The following is a 19740-nucleotide window of genomic DNA, read 5'->3' as shown; positions in this document are numbered from 1 at the left end:
ATTCACTGACTACATGGATTCTATAGGCATTCTGTCAATCTAGCTGTATTATATACTTTAAATTATTCAGACTGATTTTTGTAGGATGAAACACTGATGTTCAGTCCAGAGAAACACCCAGTGAAATTCTGCCTATTGTTTTACCTAAACTTGGACACTAGATTACAGAATAGAAAAGTGATCACCATACGGTATTGAGAGTGTACAGATAAAAATATGTCCACGCTTAAAGATTATGATCAATTATTCCATTACAAATTCTACAGAAAAAACGTGTGGCAAGTGGTAAATTGTTATGCTTCAGAATCATCAGCAGTTAGATGTACAATAACTATTTTCAAGGTATTTGTAAGATAATCCTTTTTGAGTTAATCCTTGATTTACTTACCTAGATTGGAATAAAAATGTTTAAAAACATTCTCAATCTTTGTCTACATATGAACAAGTTTCTGAGCATTTTTGCCTCTGGAAGAAAAAGTAGCTGATTTTAAAAACAGCTTTGAATTTATAAATGGATTAGCTAGATTCAATTCAGATCTATATTGGACACTTCCTGAGTTTCAGTAGTTTGAAACAGTTATTCGACCATTATTTCCAACTACCCTTAGCAGTAAGTATATTTGACAGGTAGAAGACTAATCTTTGCTTCTTGTAAATGAAGTAGAAGATATTGCCAACATCTACTCCATCTGCCTCTACTTTACTAGTATCTGTATCCAATAGATAAAGGAAGATAATAATGATGATATTAATAATAGTAACAACAACAAGAACATCATGAAGTTGAAGAAGGCCAAGTGCAAGGTCCTGCACATGGTCCGGGGCAACCTCCAGTATCAATACAGGTTAGAGGATGAAGGGATTGAGAGCAGCTCTACCAAGAAGGACTTGGGTGTACCAGTGGATGAAAAGCTGGACATGAGCCACCAATGTGCGCTCACAGTCCAGTAGGCCAACCATGTCCTGGGCTGCATTGAAAGCAGTGTAGCCAGCAGGTCGAGGGAGGGGATTCTGCCCCTCTACTCCGCTCTAGTGAGATTCCAGCTGGAGTCCTGCATCCAGCTCTGCAGCTTTCAGCACAGGAAAGACATGGTCCTGTTGGAGCGGGTCCAGAGGAGGCCACAAAAATGATGTGAGGGCTGGAGCACCTCTGCTGTGAGGAAAGACTGAGAGTTGGGTTGTTCAGCTTGGAGAAGAGAAGGCTGCGGGGAGACCTTACAGCAGCCTTTCAATATGTAAAGGGGGCTTATAAGAAAGACGAAAAAAGACTTTTTACCAGGGCCTGTAGTGACAGGACGAAGAGTAATGGTTTTAAACTGAAATACGGTAGATTTGGGCTGGATATAAGGAAGAATTTTTTTTTTATGATGAGGGTAGTGAAACACTGGGACAGGTTGTCCAGAGAAGTAGTGGAGGCCCCATCCCTGGAAACATTCAAGGTCAGGTTGGATGGTGTTTTGAGCAACCTGATCTAGTCAAAGATGCCCCTGCCCATGACCTTCCAACCCAAACCATTCTATGACTCTATGATTCTACAATAGAGTCTGCAGCTAAAAGTAAATGCTTCCAAAATTGAGGGGAAAAAGATTTTTGCAAACTTGAGTAATAAATAGTTATTGTGATTTTACTTCTTCATATCTGCAAAAACATTTTAGCTAATATTCTGTGCCCATTCATACATAAATAAAATAATGTATTGACGTTAACTTGAGCAGCAGTTCAACTATTTTCTTCAGTCCAATTTCCAGATCTTTATTTAGAACTTCTGAAAAATTGAGCTATCAATGAACAATTAGAATGTACAACTGTATGTAATGCATGTGGAATTTTTAAAGATGACTAGATTTTTCTAAAGCTTAAAGCAAGTACTGGTTGAATAGAATATGAAAACTAATTTTGATAAAGGACATTATTATTTAATTTTTTTGAAACACTCAAGCAGATGTCCCCCCAGAAAAACATGCACAAGGTCAGAGGCCACCCTATTCTGAAGCAGATCTTCAAAAGATAAAGAAATTAATCTGCTAACAGCATAAAAATGTTAGAAAATCAAAGAAAGTTCAAGATAACATAGGAATCTTTTTTTTTTTTAAGATATTGTGAGCAGTGAAAATGTAGGTCAAACACAGGTGCCTATGGTAACTCTACAAATATTGAGAGAGAAGGGAACACAGAAATATTGCACAATTCATTTTCCTATATGTAAAATTAAGTAGAAAAATAGACAGGGACCACAGGCTTGATTCAGGCAGGCATCTAGGGACATTTAAGATGTCTCTTTCTGCCTCTAGATGATACTCCAGCAGATCACAGGTCTCCTGCAGATTCTATGTTATATCTGCCAGTCTTTGAACATTTGATGTTTTTTTAAACAGTCCTAGAAGCCTAATTTTTAGGAAATCAAATTGAGCCTTTATGACAGTGTCGATTGAAGAGACCATTTTACATCTCTAAAGAAAGTTCTCAGATACAGTGTGGTAAAAAATGGCTATTTTCAGATCAACAAATACAAAGTCAGAAAGAAACTAGCCACTCAGTTCTCTGAATCTGACAAGCCCTGCAGGGCATCTCGCAGGAGGAAACTGCAGAATGGCAGGATGGTCAGTGGCAAGGGATTAGCCAGAGATTACCCAGACATTATAAATCATTCAGGCTGATGCTAATCCTTAGTGAATAGATTGGTTTTGTAGCTAAACCAGAGTCCTCCTGTATTCACAGAAGTACTGCACACTAAACACAAGATTTAATTAATATTAGTGCTTTTTTTAACTCAAACATAATACAGCAAGTATAGCAAACAATATATAAAATTTTTGTACCCAGTGGTCCTGTAACAGGAACAGACCACACTAACTAGGTCTTATGTTAACTATGCAAGGCCCCATTGCTGGCCTTCTAGACTGGTTACCAACTGGCTAAGAGAGCTTGCTGTCTGAAGTGGAATTCAGTACCAGGTGTCTCGTGTTATGATGTGAAGTTGAAGCATGGGATAATAGTGAAGGTCTTGAAAGTATGGGCACAGGTTGAAAACAGAGGCCCAAGAACTATGAACATGAAGCTGATGGTCACCTACTGGTCGTTGAGGAAGGTGAACATTAAGAACTGGCTAGACTGCTTTCAGCTTTAGACAAGAAGACACATTTTACCAGGAAAGAAAAAAAGCCAAGTGACACAATAAGCTACCTGCTGCAGCCTGGAAAATAACTCCACCTGAGCATCACCCAGCCTGCAGCTCAGGAACAGAGGTAAAGGGCTGAAAACTCCTATGAAAGGAGATCTCAGATTTGAGGGTGAAGGTAGGGGAGAAAGATGAGGCCTGGGTCAGGTGCAGCTTCCTTTCTCAAAGAGCTCTCAGGCTGGCTTACCTCCACCTGGGTGACTTAGACCATCAAGGACCATAGCCACCAGCAGTGACTATGTGGCTTCAGTTTCATGGTACTTCATACTCACAGCTAAATTATGACACAAGTTTTAAAGAATAAGTGCTTTCAATTTGCAGTTCCAATGATTAATAATGATAAAAGAACTAGCCATTAGCAATGTGTGCTATTAATGAGTATTAATGTAGTGCAGGTTTTTTTTACTGTTAAAACTGGCCTCATTTATCAGTCTTCCAAGCACTGCTATCAAAACCTCTAATTTTCTCATTGTATATGTATACATATATACAACTGTTTCATCTGAGCTCTTGCAAGGAAGGTTTGCAGGCAAAGTATATTTAACTCTAGTCAGTAAGCTACAAAGGAAGGTGTCACATGGAATTGTGCTGCTTTTCCTTACAGGATCACAGACCTGGTTAATAGCAGTCCATGTTCAGAGGCCACTGATTTCAACATGAAGTTATTTAGTACCAAAAGACTATAATGACAAAAACATGATGTTCCATACACTTAGCATACATTAAATGACAATTTAATGAGAGATATCAAAATGTAATGTCAAGTTCTAATGTGCACCTCATGTCGCTTCGTTGTATGTGGTTATCTGAGTAAGTGAAAGGTTTTTCTCATTCCAATGTTGCTGTGTACAAGATGTTTTTAGGCCACTATGTCTGTGATCTATTACTTATTGCTGAGGAGAAAAATAATGGTCAAATGTCTACGTAGGCACCTAGCAAGAGGTGAGAGGGATCCTTCCCGAGTATGAATGGTATTTGCATTTCAAAGAGAATTCACACAGATTACAGCTAAATGGACACCCAAACTAAAAATTCAATGGTTGGAAATCAAACTTTAGAATATATGTAAAAAAAAAAACCCCAAACCAACCCAGAAGTACAAAGGAACAAAGAACAAGTGATACTGGATATTGCAAGCATTGTAGCACGGATTTTAATGAACCTCAGTTTAAAGCTAGTACCACACTTCAATATTATACAGGAAAAACTTAATTTAATATTTCACATCATTAAATACTGCCTTGCGAATATCAGAGAAATGGAGAGACTAAATTAAAATGTAAAATATATTAGTGTGCTTCCTGTAAACATGTATAAGATGTTAGTCTCATGTCTTGTGAGTATGGTCTCACCTTGACATGGAGAAAAAAGTGACAGCCTGTTATCAAACATACAGATGCTATAGCTAATTACATACATGTAACATTGTACTTCCAACCTCAGATGCATTTAATTTACCTTTCCACTTCTTATGTTTCAATGTTCAAGATAATTCCTTAGATTTTACTTTTAATGTTGTTACCAGGGGAAAAAAGTTATCTTTTCAAATCAGCTACTTTCCTACCTGATTAAGTTTCTTCCACAGGTTGAGAACAGGAGAAAGTTCAGTAGACCATACTTCTCTGTCAAATTTGCAGCCAGCCGTTACTGACCTGCTCAGGATCCGAAGCTGTGAAATGACCTGAGTGATGACAACACAAATGCATATCTTGAAGAAGGAAACACTAACTTCTTTTAGTACAAAAATATGATACAGCAGCAAATATTCTCCGATTTATCTATGGAATATACTTCTCTGCATACTTAACTACTAATTATGATCTATTTAAAACACAAACAATATCCATATGCAAATATAGAACATAGTTGAGCCTCATTCATATTAAGCCCAAAACAAACAAACAAATAAATCCGTATTTTTCTTATCACAGTCATTGTCTTTGTTTAACTATAATTTAAACACTAATTAGGTGTATAACTAATTAAAAAGCCTCTTTTCCACAAAATCTATAGACAAAACTCAAGTTCTTGCTTTAACTGGGGTCCACCTGTAAGTAAAAAAGAGAAATAATAGAGAGCATGTTACTACTCACAGTACCTATCAGGCATCAAAGTTGCGAGACAATTATAATCAATTCATTCTGATCTCCCATGGATCTCTGACTTAGAAATTCATGCTATCTCGAATTATTTAAATACATATTTATTAGTTTAAAGAAAGAAATAAAGCAATTAAAAGAATAACTAAAATTTTCAGAAAGAAGGGGAGCTTCCAGTTCATTAGGTCCAACTGCTTTTTAGTGTTAGCAGCTCTGGTAATTCCACACATAACCTGATCAAATATATGTATACCTTTATAAAAAAAGAACACTCAAATTAAAAATATTCAATGATATTGCAGTCTGTCCCTTAAGCTACATATAAAAACCCTGGTATTTTTTGGTATTTTAGCTAAATTTTAGTTATTTTTCACACTGCTTTTTTTGGAAGACATGTTAGAGAACAACTTACTAATTCTCTCCTCTTTTGCCTGACTTCAAAGAATTAAACTTGATAATAAAAAAATGTATTAATTGTTCAGAAGGACTGGACTATTTAATTGTTAGACAGAACGCGGCAGGAAGTGAAGTTGTTTCTTCTGGGTTTTGACTTATTTTCTGTTCTTGAAAGATGTGCAATGATGTAGTGTTTTCTTTTGTTTTTCATTTTCTTTCACTGAAGCAAACAGCAGCTCCTTATTTATCAGCTTTGACAGGGACTATGAACCACCACAAGATGATAGTACACTGAACCACTTATTTAACTTCTATAACATTTACTATAGTTTTATTCTTATATTAAATGTCTCATAAAACATAAACCAAAAGATGAATATACATAATGTATAAATATATGAAAATCTATCTGTATGACATATAAACCTACATTTAGAAAAAACAAGTTTAAAAATACTTCTAATTAAGCTAAAATACTATTCTTTTTCATGAAAAGCTAACTTCTTAAAATAATGTTAATTCTGAAAAGAATCTTTTCTCATTCCCTCAGAAATGACAATATGATCTGTGGCCTAGAGAATTATGCACACTCTGTGATTCCAGATCTCAGAAATCGTAAAAACAGGATTTTTATTTCTCTATCATATTTAATGAATTAAAAGTGAAATTAATTCCAAGTCCTAAGAAACACTATTAGTTGATGAAAGTCAAAGTCTATTATAATAAAGTACTTTAGTACTTCTGCAATTTGGTTTGCCAAGAGGAACTACATGCATACCTAATGAATATCTGGGAAGCATCTTACTGTGCTAAAACCTTCCTTTTGTCTAGTCTGAAGTAAACTGCCAGAAAGCAAGGCAAGGAGAAGTTGCAGTCAAAGCAAAAGAGCAGCTGGAGTGAACAGAGCTTTGCCTAGGAACAGGTTACAAGCCAGCTGAGTGCTTACAGGCAGAGATCGGAGGCCAGACCAACACAGGTGGTGCTTTAGTAGCCGTGTGCTACAGACTCCTAGATCAAGAAAGCAGAAGTTGTCTTCTGCCAGCTTGAAGGAACCCCACAATCACAGGCCCATACTAACTGGAGACTTCAGCCAAACCAGTAACTGCCGTGAGAGCAATATGACAGGCTGCGTGGGACAGAGATTTCTAGAATTTATTGAAGACAATTTCTTTATACAGGGAATCAATTAGCCAACCAGGGGAGATGCTGTACTGAATCTGTTGCTAATAATCAATGAAGAACTGGCAGAAGATGTGAAGGTTGGGGGCAGCCTTGGCTGCACCAAGCATGAGACTGTGGAGTTTAGAATTCTGAGTGAGGAGAGCAAGACAAGTAGTAGCATCAAAACCCTGGACCTCAGGAGAGCAGATCTTAGCTTAGTCAGGGATCTTCTTGGCAGGATGCAACAGGTAAATTCACTGGAGGGCAAATGGGACCAGGAGAGTTGGTTAATCTTCATGAACAAATTCCTCAGAGCACAAAGGCAGTCCTTTCTGATGTGCAGGAAGCAAGCACAATAAGCAAGCCAAAGAACAAGCATGGCAAAGGGTCAATATGGATGAAGGGGAAGCTAGTGATCTCAAATGTAAAAGAGGTAATCCACAGAAGATGGGAGCAGGCATGGACTACCCAGCAGAGATATAAAGACATTCCTCAAATGTGTTAGGATGGAGCGACGAAAGCCAAATCTCAGCTGGGTTTGACACTAGCAAGGGATGCAAAGGCCTGCAAGAAGGGCTTCTGCAAGTATTCTGGTAGCTAAAGGGAGGAAAAGAAAATATGAGCCACTGTTCAGTATAGCTTCTGTTACACAAAATATCATTTCCTCCTCTTATTCTCAGAACTTAATTTTAAACTTTAATAATTCTTTGTGTGCTCCACCTATTAAGTATAGCAGAAAAGACTCTTGTTTAATTTAGCAAAAAATTATTTTCTCTGATTAATGTTTTGATCATAGCATCTTCATCATTCCTGAAATTCTTCCTTCTTTTCACCCTGCACATATGCAAATGTTCTGACAAGTAATGCAGATAATAGACATTTGTGCCTTCCAGATATCATTCTTTTAGCTACAGTTCTGGCTCTGAAAATTTATTTTTGGACAGTTGTCTGCCATCATTTGCAAAGAAATAAAACATTTATATCAAATATACTTTAACTGGTAATTCTATATGCAGTACTTCATACAAACTTGCATATTTATACATAAAGCTGCCATCATTTTATATGATTGCTTTGTGAATATAGGGGATTGAAAATATTAAGTATTGTATTTAAGTGCTTTCATATGTATAAACATTTAGCTCCATACAGCTGAAATGAATTTGAGAAGTAGTGACTGCAAGATCAAATAATTAAAGTATTTTCTGACTCTAGTGTATAGGGCTAGCTGTCTATTTCTAATTATCTAATTATAGAATTTGTCAATATAATTTAAATAGGAAATACATTATCTATCCATTATTTCAATCTTTGTTCTTCAGTGCACCTATATCTGTTTCTGCTTTGTATATTTTATCAAAGTAGCTCGAAAATATTTGGATGTGGCTATCAAAAGTTAAGCACTTAAATTAAAATTACTGAATCAAAAGAAATCAAATTTTCACTCCCAGTGTTCCAGAGCACTGCAACATACTATGATCTTTATCAAATGTTTATGGAAATTCTTTAACTCTTTCCAGTTCATCCCATCTCCTCTCGAGTACTACAGGTACAATGGCAGCATAACTTACTACTAAAGCTTCCATGACAGCACACTGGTTTCAACTGACTGTAATTTTTTTTAATTAATGGCTTGTGTTTAAACTTTGTGTACTGATCACTCTTTCAGCCTGAATACTTTTTGAAAATTTTAGCCTAAAATAGTTGTTCATCTTGAAGAAACAGGAAAATACATGTTACTCAGCTTGACCTCATCTTTGAACTGCTTCAGCATCCCAAACTTTTGCTAAAGGACTGAAAACTTAGTGGACACTTTTGTGTGCGATGTTTTACATCCATGAAATCTGTCCAAATTTAGGAAAGAATTAGAGACTGTAAAATAGTAACTCATATTACTGCTTAAGTATGATGACAAGTTTGATTTTAGAACTTGACTGGCATAAGTATTTTATTCTCACAAATCAGTGAATTTTCTTACAGGGCTGACCAGTCTATGCTACTTCAAATCAGCTAAAGCCTGAGAAAAGGCTTAACCTCAGTACTCTCAAATCAGTCTCTTTCTGAATGTTAGGCAAATGAAAAGAGAAACTGATTTTTTAATAGGATTATAGAATAATTCAGGTTGGAAAGGACCTCAGGAGGTCACTAGTCTAACCTCCTGCTTGAAAGATGGTGACCAGGTTGCTCATGGCTTTATCCAGCCTGGTCCTGAAAAATCTCAAGTACAGAGATTGCACAACCCCTCTAGATGACCTGTTCCGCTGCTTTACTGTCCTAATGATAAAAAAGTTTCCCCTAATATCCAGTCTGGATCTTTCTTGTTTCAGTTTATGCCCTGTAAAAATAAGAGAGTTAAATGCACGGATTAGGAAAGAGAATGAGTTAAGACTGGGAATGACCTGAATAAAATGATGAGTGGGATACATTTCCCTATTAGAATTACCAGGTGTATCTGTGGGTCAGTGGCCTTGCTGGACTTGTCAATGCAAGAGGAAAGACATGCTCAGACTCAGGCGTCAAGATCCAAAGAGTTAACAAAGGGAGCGCTTATCAGACAGAAGTAAGGGGGGATAGCCCATCACCGTAAATCAGGGGATCTGTGGGGTGCAGCGGAGGCTGCGCAGCCAGAGGTTGCTTCTGATAAAAAACATTTGGCCCCTGAGCACATACGAAGATACCTGCTCTGAAGGCGTATTGAACTGCCAAGTCCTGCTTCTGACAACACGACATTCCATGCCAAGAGCCAATCGACACACAATAATTGACTTAGTCCCACCTCGCCACCTCGCCAAAAGATTTTCAGAAGTATAAAACCTGGCACCTGAAAACTCTCTTTGGGAAGAGGAGCCAAGCAAATACCTTACCTGATGGCTGAGTTGACGGGCCTTAACCTCACTTACACCCCAAGAAGGGACGCCTTTTTGGTAAGAGTTGTGCCTCTGACTTTGTCAGACGTATCCCCAGGAACACATTGTTAACTGAAGAGCTAAACCATTACCTTGAGCTCAACTTTTGTAGACAGTGAATTTATCAACGGCAATCCCGAATCTGTGATACCTGTCGCTTGAATAAATTACCTCTTGTTTCAACTTTGCAAAACTGTTACAGTGAAAGCCCTTGGAAGGGCTCTGACAGGTAAACGTTGAATGTGATAAGTGACTACACACTTAAACCCTTAGACATAAACTGTTGACCAAGTCTGGGACCAGAAGTGGATCCAGTCACACCTAGGCTCCTCTCTGAGAGAGTATAGAACGCAAGGGGGTCTGCTCTGAACCTCGTGACTCAATGGGAGGGCTTTTCTTCTGCCGATTATCAGACTCCTTTACCCCTTTCAACACGACAGGATCAAAAAAGTCTCCCAGGTTATGTGATATGTTTGCAGTCGCTCCATGGAACTGTTTTCACCTCCAGGCAAGCGAAACAAGTCTGGAGTTGGAAGGGAAACTGGATTTAAAAGAAACAGGAGTATCAGGAATAGGTTCCTGGGGGCCATATGAAACACAAAAATGGCTCTGTAAGGCGGCAGGACAGGAACGAGCACACAGACTGGATGAGTAACTAGAAGGAGACCTTGATTCAGCTGACAAAGGGAATATGATTAGGAATCTGTATTTAAGGAGACAAAATATCTCATGGGTTGAGAGAGGGCACTGTACAGAGTCACTTAAATCAAATCTAAAACAGACAAACACAAATTCACCCCACCTACCCTTAGGTACTTACTTAAAGCTTATTTAAAACTTACTTCAATTACAAAATTACCACCTTAGCCTCTCTACATAATTAACAGACAGATCCTAAGTGGCCTAATTTGTCATTTGAAGGCCCTCCTATAGAGTACACAGGAAAACAAAGTTCCTTACACAGGTGCTTCAGACAGATGGGTTTATGGTGTGGAAATCAGAATAAGGATTTTCATTTCCTGGAAACCTAACTTCAAAACTCAAGAATTCAGTTCCTCTCACTGCGCTACATGTATGTTACCATAAGGTCAATTTTTAATCAACTTCGGATACTTACTCCAGGATGAGACTAATCATGCCTTAAAGGTGATACTTCCATGACCGCAAAGAGAGAAGTGACTAGCACAGATGCAGATGTCTAGGTCTGTTGAATCATATCCTTTGCGCTCTAGTTTGGAAAGGTACCAAGGTATGTACTTATAATACTAAGGAAACTGAAAATCTAGTAATAGTTTTATAATACAGTGTACTCAAAATAAGAGTACTTTCACAATACCTAAGCTTTGAATGCTCACCTTTGTTATCACAACCTATTCTTTTAAGATATTATACACTAAAAGGTCTTATATATTGTGCTAGTTCAATCCAGACACACATCTAAATATTTTGAATAATGATGAGTGAAAAAATCTACTATAAAATTCACAGTTACTGCAAAACCTGCTACTTCCCAAATATAATATACAATAAACACAGGCTTATATCTGTCTTCTATGTATTTCATAAGAAATCTATCCTACAAATCATACAACAAAATCAAATTAACACACAGTATTACAAATTGAAAAAGAGGAAAGTAATCAAGGAAAAAAATATATTGTGAAATTCTATGTCATGGAAATAACAAAAAAATTAAAATCTAGGATCAATCATTTCTGAACTAAGTATGATTACTGTTCTAAGAATATAAAAAAGACTTGTTAGTCAAATAAATGCTATTTTTTCCAAGACTACGGAATGGATAAAAGGATTTTTATTTTTGTACAAAAAGGTAACAAACTCCTCTCAGTAACTCTGGAGACAATGTCAGAGCAGATGCTCTACTGCCATCTACCAGCTTTAAAAGGATGTGGTCTTAGCACAGAAACCACTTCTATGTTTCATTTCTCTGAATGAACCAATATATCCCTTCACACAGCTGTTCAAGGAGACACTTCTGTTTTCATAAGACTTTATAGCTCAAACTAAAAAATGAAGTTAAAACATAGTCACTTTGGTAAATACGGGGAAAGCAGTAACTCAGTGTAATGCAACTATGTCTTCATTGTGTCAAGGGAGGGAACGGGTTTCAGTTTGATAGCCCTCTGACAGAACTACGTACTTCCACACTGTTCCTCACAGTTGTGCTGCAGTTACCCACATGGCTGTGCTCTGAAGACTGAACTGTCAACGAAACCCCTCAGACTTTCAGTCTCTCTGTGTCCCTTACGCCCTCTGCAAGAACAGGGTCTATGGAGGTTGATAGGATCAAGGTATGGTAATAGCATTCATAACCAAATCATTCATAATCATAGAATCATAGTCCAAGTGACATATCTGGTTGGGTGGACTCCCAGCATGATATCTGTCTTGTTGGCTTTCCCCCTCACCTTTACCCATAAGCATTCAACCTTGTCATCACAATCGTTGAGCCCTATACAACTGAAGCAGTCCCTGACATACAGAGCCACCCCACCGCCTCTCTTAACTCACTGGTCCCTTCTGAAGAGCTTATAGCCATCCATTGCAGCACTCCAGTCATGAGAGTCATCCCACCACTTTTCTGTGATCACAGAATCACAGAATGGTAGGGGTTGGAAGGGACCTCTGTGGGTCATCAAGTCCAACCCTCCTGCCGAAGCAGGGTCACCTACAGTAGGTTGTAGAGGACCTTGTCCAGGCGGGTCTTGAATATCTCCAGAGAAGGAGACTCCACAACCTCCCTGGGCAGCCTGTTCCTGTGTTCCGTCACCCTCAGAGTGAAGAAATTCTTCCTCATGTTCAGACAGAACTTCCTGTGCTTCAGTTTGTGCCCATTGCCCCTTGTCCTGTCACTGGACACCACTGAAAAGAGCTTGGCCCCATCCTCCTGACACCCACCCTTCAGGTATTTGTAAGCATTTATAAGGTCCCCTCTCAGCCTTCTCTTCTTCAGGCGACCAAGTCACTGCTGTCCTGCTGCACAATGGCTTCCAGCTCCTCCTGTTTATTGCCCATGCTACGTGCATTGGTGTAGATGCACTTGAGCTGGGCTGTCGATCTCACCCCCAACCCCAGCATGCCATGCCTGGGCTCATCTCCAGTGAGTCTGGTTATGTCCCCTTCTCCCTTCGAACCTAGTTTAAAGCCCTCTCAATGAGCCCCGCCAGCTCGTGGGCAAGCACCCTTTTTCCCCTTTGAGACAGCTGGACTCCGTCTGTCGCCAGCAGGCCCGGTGCCGTGTACACCTCCCCATGATCAAAGAAACAAAAATTCCACTGATGGCACCAGTCCCTGAGCCACCTGTTAACCAGGTGAGTTTTCCTGCCCCTTTCAGTGCTGTCCCCTGCCACTGATGGGACTGAGGAAAACACCACCTGCGCCCCTGATCCCTCAACCAGTCGCCCCAGTGCCCTGAAGTCCTTTTTGATGGCCTTGGGACTTCTCTCCATGATCTCATCACTGCCAACCTGCATTACCAAGAGGGGGTAATAATCAGAAGGCCGCACCAGACCAGGGAGTTTCTTCGCAACATCCCTAACCCGGGCCCCACGGAGGCAGCAGACTTCCCTGTGGGATGGGTCCGGTCGGCACATCGGGCCCTCTGTTCCCCTCAGAAGGGAATCGCCTATGACAATGACCCTCCTTTTTTTCTTAGCCAGGGCAGTCGTAATGCTTGGGGCTGACTGACTTGTCCTAGGCAACCCCCCGGATGGACCTTCACCCGCATCCTCATTTGCCGGTCCCTCACATTCCAGAGCCCCATAACTGCTGCTTAAGGGCAACTGGGAGGTGAGGGAGGCCGAGATGGGATTCGCTTGCTGCCCTGAGCAGGGACCCGTTTCCATTCCCCCCTGTCTCTTACGTCCCCTCTTTCTGCTTGGTGGCAAGAGGGTAGGGGGTCCTCTGCTTTCTGTGGAGCCGCCTCCTGCTGCCTCGGCCTCAGGGAGGGCAGGGTGCGGCTCCACCAGTCGATCTCCACCACACTCCCTGATGCTCCTTAACCTCTCCACTTCCTCTGTCAGCTCTGCCACCAGGCTGAGCAGATCATTTGCCCGGTCGCACCAAACACAGCTGTTGTCTCTGCTGTCCTCCGGTACAAGTGCCAGGCTCAGGCACTCCCTGCAGCCAGAGACCTGGACACCAGTGTTTGTGCGGGACCTCGTCTAGGTCCCCACGCTCTTTCTGGCAACAGTTTTCCTGTGGGTGGAAACCATGGCTACAATATCTCCTGGGAGGGCGATGTCCACTAGTTGGGTTGCCAGGAGGGGGACTGCACCCTGCCCTCTTGCCTTCCCTGCATGCCCTGCTTGCACCGACTGCCGCGCCGCACCCTGTTTGCCGGCCCTGTTCGCTGCGCTTACTGGTTGCTTGTGCTCCCGGGGGGCTGCTCTTGTACATGAGGGGGTTTGGCTGCTGTCACACTCGGCCCCACCCACGCTGAGTCAGAGCTGCTGCTCGTTGGCACCTCCCGCTTTCCTGCTCAGGAAACCCCAATGGCGAAGAGCTGTGTGGGTGCATGTGACCATGCAATCAGGTGACAATACTTGGTTGCAGCGCTGTGATGTTGCAGACACAACTTTGGCTCTTATGGCTGTGACAACTTGTTTGAGAGAAATTGACCGTTAGAGGCAGACAGAATGTGTATGACAAAGTGTAACAGTATCTGCCAACAGGCTTGCTACGAGCAAGTAGAGCTTTAAACTAGGTTTGTCAGGCAGTGATGACCAAAGTGCAAAGAGAAATTGAGGGGCAGAAGGTCAGAAGAAAGCACCTAGAGTATAACATGATGGGAAAAGCATTCATTTAAATATACCAAATAGCAAGTCACTTTTTAACAATACAAAGAAGCACATTAAAGTTACAAGAACTGTTCGACTGTTTATGGTGCCTTCATGAACACCAGATGGATTCTATGAAGACATTTTGAGATTAGTTAGAGGAGACAGGAAAGCAGAATCGGTTATTACCAAAAGAGCTGAGATGAATATCTAGGATTAAAAGAAAAAGGAGTATCTCAAGCAAATATCCTTCTGCAATTACTTTCAGATAATAAAAATAATCGAGTTGCTAACTGGGAGAAGTGAGAGTGATTTCCATCACTCACTCTGAGACAAAATAGTTGAAGACAAGCATGCAACTGGGTTTGAGAGAAATGTATCTGGGAAAATTAAATTACCTTATATCCTCTACCCTGCCACAGAAAATCCTAGTCAGATCTGAATTACATTTGAGACTATAAAATTTGTCTGAAGCAGGTTCTTAGCGCAAGTAATTTTGTTGCAAAAACGGAACCATCAGAACTTCAGAGTATCACTGGTTCAAAAGAAAATAAAACTACAAAATAAAATTACAAAGGACAAAATAGAGGAGCAGAAATAGTCGCAGAAACGTCAGCTGAAGTGAATTGAAACCCTCTTACTTGAAGCTGCAAGTATTCATAGCTCAACTTTTTTAATTGGCATATAAAATCTACAATTAAATAAGTTTATAGTATTTCATTGAAAAAATGGTAAGAAGCTACAGTCTGTGGACTCTTCAACAATCTGAAGTTCAGAGGATTATTTTACATTTGTTGTGCCCTTAAGCACTTTAAGCTAGATGCCAGGTGCCCACCTAAACTGCTCTGTGACTCTCGTTTTCAATGAAAGGCTCAAGACAAGGACAGGGAGAGATGATTCTGCAATTACTGTCACAGGCAAAACAGACTCAACCTGGGGAAATTAATTTAATTTACTACAAATCAAATCAGAGAAGGATAATGAGAAATAAAAACATATCTTTAAACACCTTCTCCCCTTTCCTCCTTCCTTCCCAAACTCAACTTCATTTGCAACTTCTCTACCTCCTTCCCTCAAGCAGCACAAGGGGATGGGGAACGGGGGTTGCGGTCAGTTCATTACGTGTTGTCTCTGCCGCTCCTTTCTCCCCACTCTCTTCCCCTGCTCTAGCATGGGGTCCCACTCACATGAGACAGCGCTCCATGAACTTTAAAAAGTAAATTTCAATTCTGCATGCACAATCGTCCTCAAGAGGTGTTAAAAAGTGAACTGGAAGTCCACAGGCTTGCCTTCCATTTCCCATTACTGGAATGGTGAATGCACAAGAATCAAGATGCTGTACGAGTATACAGAGAGACTGTAACTATCCTTTATGCCTGCATGATATGTGTGAAAAAGCGTACTCATTCATGCTTGAAAATATCAAAACCAACCTATTCTTCAACCTTATTGAGACTTAGCAGTCTCATACGATAGTCTCTGTGAAGCATTATGAATCTGTATGTGTAAAAGAATGCTGAATTTATGATGCAAGACACTATTAAAATGATTATACACAGTATTCTATATAGAAATCAACATTAAGCAAAGTAAATGCTAGCCATACTGATTACGATTGGCAGTCATATCTGAAGAGTCTCGGATAACTTGCCAGTTACTGAATGGCTTTTTTCACAAAATGTTTTAGTATATTATCACAGAATGTTTAGATTAACCAGTCGACTGATCATGCATAGCTACTAGATACAGGCTGTCGTCATTTGCAGGCATAGCCACTCGACTGGATTTGATGGGATCACACAACACCAGCAGAAGGCTTTAAATGCTATGCTCTCTAAGGAGCGCCTGTAATGCCTCAGTCTGTAGTGCCAAGAAAGGAGACAACACAACGGCTCTGCATTTTCGTTTCATCTTCCTAGGGTGGTTACTGGCATTAAGTCGTATTAGTTGCAGGTATGCTAAATCCTGCACAGAACAAGATAGCTCTTACTACTTTTCCAAGGTGTAAAAATACATACGCAGGCCTGTTCGTTTCAGTCTGTAAAAATTCTGTTTATCACATATGATAAATGTTAGTTTGACTATGACACTTCATGTATGGTTCTATTAAAAATGATAATAAAGGATGAAATTGGTTCATGGGAATTAATAAAAGAAGAGAAATATGGTCCCAAGAATAAGAGACAAGTACACTGGCGCCAAAAGGCCGCTTTGCAAGAAGGTGACTGGAGAGAAATCTAAATTACAAACCTTCCTCATCCACAGGAAACCTAAAGCAAACCTCCACACTTTCTGACTACTCTCATCATTGGTTATAGGTTAGATGAGGAGATCAAACCACCTGAATAGAGGCCAATATGCAGGCAAAACTACAGTGTTTATCAGATCAGAAGAATGGAGCATGACTGTACCGGAGTGGTGAGGCCTCTCGCTGAGCATGAGGAAACTCGAGTTGCAGCTCTACAGAAAATCTCTACCTGCTCTAAAATAAGCAGGACGAGCTATGCTGACTCCTGCAGCTGCACTATCAGCTGAGTTCTTTTCTATTTTAACTGCACTGTTCTGAAGAGAGAACACAGCAAGAGATGTGAGATTATTAATGACCATATTCAACCTAAGGGATGCTGTGTCAAAGGCTTGTTGTAACAGTAGGTATGGAAGAACCAAAGAGCCACAGTGAACTCTAGAAATCCAGCCTCTAAAAATTCAAATTGCTCTACCTACATAAAGCAACTAAGGACAAAATCCAGGAAAAAATGTAAGTCATGTTGCTGAAAAGATCACGTCTATTTAAGTCAAACATCTTCTTACAAACAAAATGTCTCTTATTAGTATGCATGCAGTATTAATACTCTCTGAATTACACCACAGAACACTGTAAGACATAATTTCTAACAATGCAATTAGTAATTACCAATATTTTAGTAACACAGCTAGCGATATTCAGCTCTTAAATTAGAATTTAAGTTCTCTGCTGGAAAAAAGAAAAGCTGTGAATATAATAAACATTTGCAGGGCTACTGAAAAAAAGTCCATTTCATTTTAGTGCTGTTTTAGTTTTACTCTACCATTAGTGATGCAGTGGGTTACAGAAGAGATCTCTGCATGACTGCAAAATGCTCCAATGTGGTGCAGCGAATTTCTGCTACAGCAAAGTGTGTTGCTGCAGCAATACAAACTATCATTCCTATACATGAAAAATAAATAATATTAATGGAAAGTCTGTATAAAATCTATGTTTCTATTACCTAAGTATTCCACCTTGTGCAGAGAAACAATGTCAAAAAAATGATACCAGATTTCTTGCAACAGAATTACATCAGTTTAACTTCATGGTTAATAGAATAGATTATACTATTACTAGTTCTAATGTACTTAAAATCAATGTATATCCGAATGATTATTTTAAATCTCTGAGCCTAAACATATGACTAAAGTAGAAATTGCTGTCAGTTCATTTAAACAAATAACTTCAGAGTATGCCTGTTTCAAAAAAACCTGCTTCACCTAATCTTGAGTTCATTGGTGCAGATGATACATTACTGTACATCTCTGCATAAGGAAGAAGATGTTAGTAAAAATACAGACTGAAAAAATATAATAGCAAGTAGATGAGAAACTATATGGGATAGTAGACATAGATTATAAGAGAATATACCACACAGCACAGAATCAGTGACGTAGTGGACACGGTATTAAATATCACCTTTCTGGTGTTAGTGACATGGTGACTGAGCTGGTACCAACTTATTTCTCGCTAGGTTATTCATTCAGCTGTTCTCTGCTTTGTAATGGATTTATGAGAAACACTCCTGTTAGAAGGCAATCATTCAGTTTCAGATTGTGAACCATGAGATCACCTGTGGATCTAAGGCAGCTGCCAACTGTCAGAAATGTAATGAGAGTAAGATTTATAGTTAGATAGAAACACAGTTTAAGAAAAATCTCCCATTTCTGTCATTTAAAATGCCTAACACTTCAAGAAGTCCCGCAAACTATTATTGGAAAGATGAGGAAATCTCTCCTATGACAAAAAAGCACCTCAGAGCATTGTAACTGCAACAGTCTCATATTTTCAAGATTATAATCATAGAATCATAGGTTGGAAAAGACCTCTAAGATCATCAAGTCCAACCATCAACCCAACACCACCATGCCTGCTAAACCCTATCCTGAAGTGCCACATCTACACATTTTTCGAACACCTCCAGGGATGGGACTCCGCCACCTCCCTGGGCAGCCTGTTCCAATGCCTCACCACTCCTTCAGTAAAGAAATTTTTCATAATATCCAATCTGAACCTGCCCTGATGCAACCTGAGGCCATTGCCTCTTGTCCTATCGCTAGGTAATTGGGAGGAGAGACCAACATACACTGAGCCTTGATGCATTTTAAGGCTTTGTAACAGAGGAGTTCTTGAGCTCAGCATATTACCCTGTGCACCCTCATCCTATTGACTTGTCTTTATATAGCTTTATAGTTTCATGTGCTAATAATAAAACAAATAATTTGACAATACAGCTATCGATTTAAGTGAACAGATATATTTAAACAAATTTGCCAGTACTATATTTGATATTCAAAAAATGCAATACTCTTTTTTTTTTTTAACAGATCAAAGGTCTTAAAGCAATAAGAAATTTCTGCATGAAGCCCTTTTTAGGTAAGTGTGAGCAAACAATAAGATACTTTTTTAAAAAATGTAAATTTAAGTCTTGAAATTAGAGGGAATTCCAGTTCTAGGGAACTTCCAATTGATTTTTCCGAGAAAGGTTGGACCAGATGATCCTTGAGGTCCCTTCCAACTTGGTATTCTATGATTCTATGACTTAATCTTTTTTTTTCTTCCTGTCCTTATATAAGAAAGTATGCTAGGGTTGTGCAGAAAATTAAAGCGAGCCTTGATATACAAACCAGTTCACAGCTCTCATGTAAGATTCCCACTTCAATCAACTTTCATGTTATCTGAATCAATTAATTTACCAGTCAGATTAATTATGCTAATCACTAGTTAAAGATTTGTACTGCTTAACTGCGCTTATACAGCAACTATGAACTCTCATCCAGACTTAACTAAAAAACAACGAAAAAAAAAATAGAATAAAGAATTTAAGGTTTGCCTCAAAGTCATGAACTTATTCCACATTTGAGCTAAAAGTTATTAGAATGTCCAGCAAACCTGAATAAACAAAACACCTGCC

The 19740-nt window shown here is 39.4% G+C and overlaps 1 protein-coding gene across 4 annotated transcripts in view; it reads right to left on the bottom strand.

The window, feature by feature from the left end:
- DYNC2H1 (dynein cytoplasmic 2 heavy chain 1) overlaps positions 1-19740 on the bottom strand; it is a 193158-nt gene that overhangs the window by 41950 nt on the left and 131468 nt on the right. For 3 of the 4 annotated variants that reach the window (XM_075417967.1, XM_075417985.1, XM_075417976.1), the window contains one exon: positions 4743-4859. In XM_075417967.1, coding sequence (XP_075274082.1) covers positions 4743-4859 — 117 coding nt within the window. Of the gene's footprint in view, positions 1-4742; positions 4860-19740 lie in introns of those variants that run through there. The other variant, XM_075417994.1, reaches the window with a different exon arrangement.

Source organism: Opisthocomus hoazin, chromosome 1, assembly GCF_030867145.1.
Source record: "Opisthocomus hoazin isolate bOpiHoa1 chromosome 1, bOpiHoa1.hap1, whole genome shotgun sequence".
Classification (NCBI taxonomy): domain Eukaryota; kingdom Metazoa; phylum Chordata; class Aves; order Opisthocomiformes; family Opisthocomidae; genus Opisthocomus; species Opisthocomus hoazin.
This window is presented reverse-complemented; position numbering and strand designations above follow the sequence as displayed.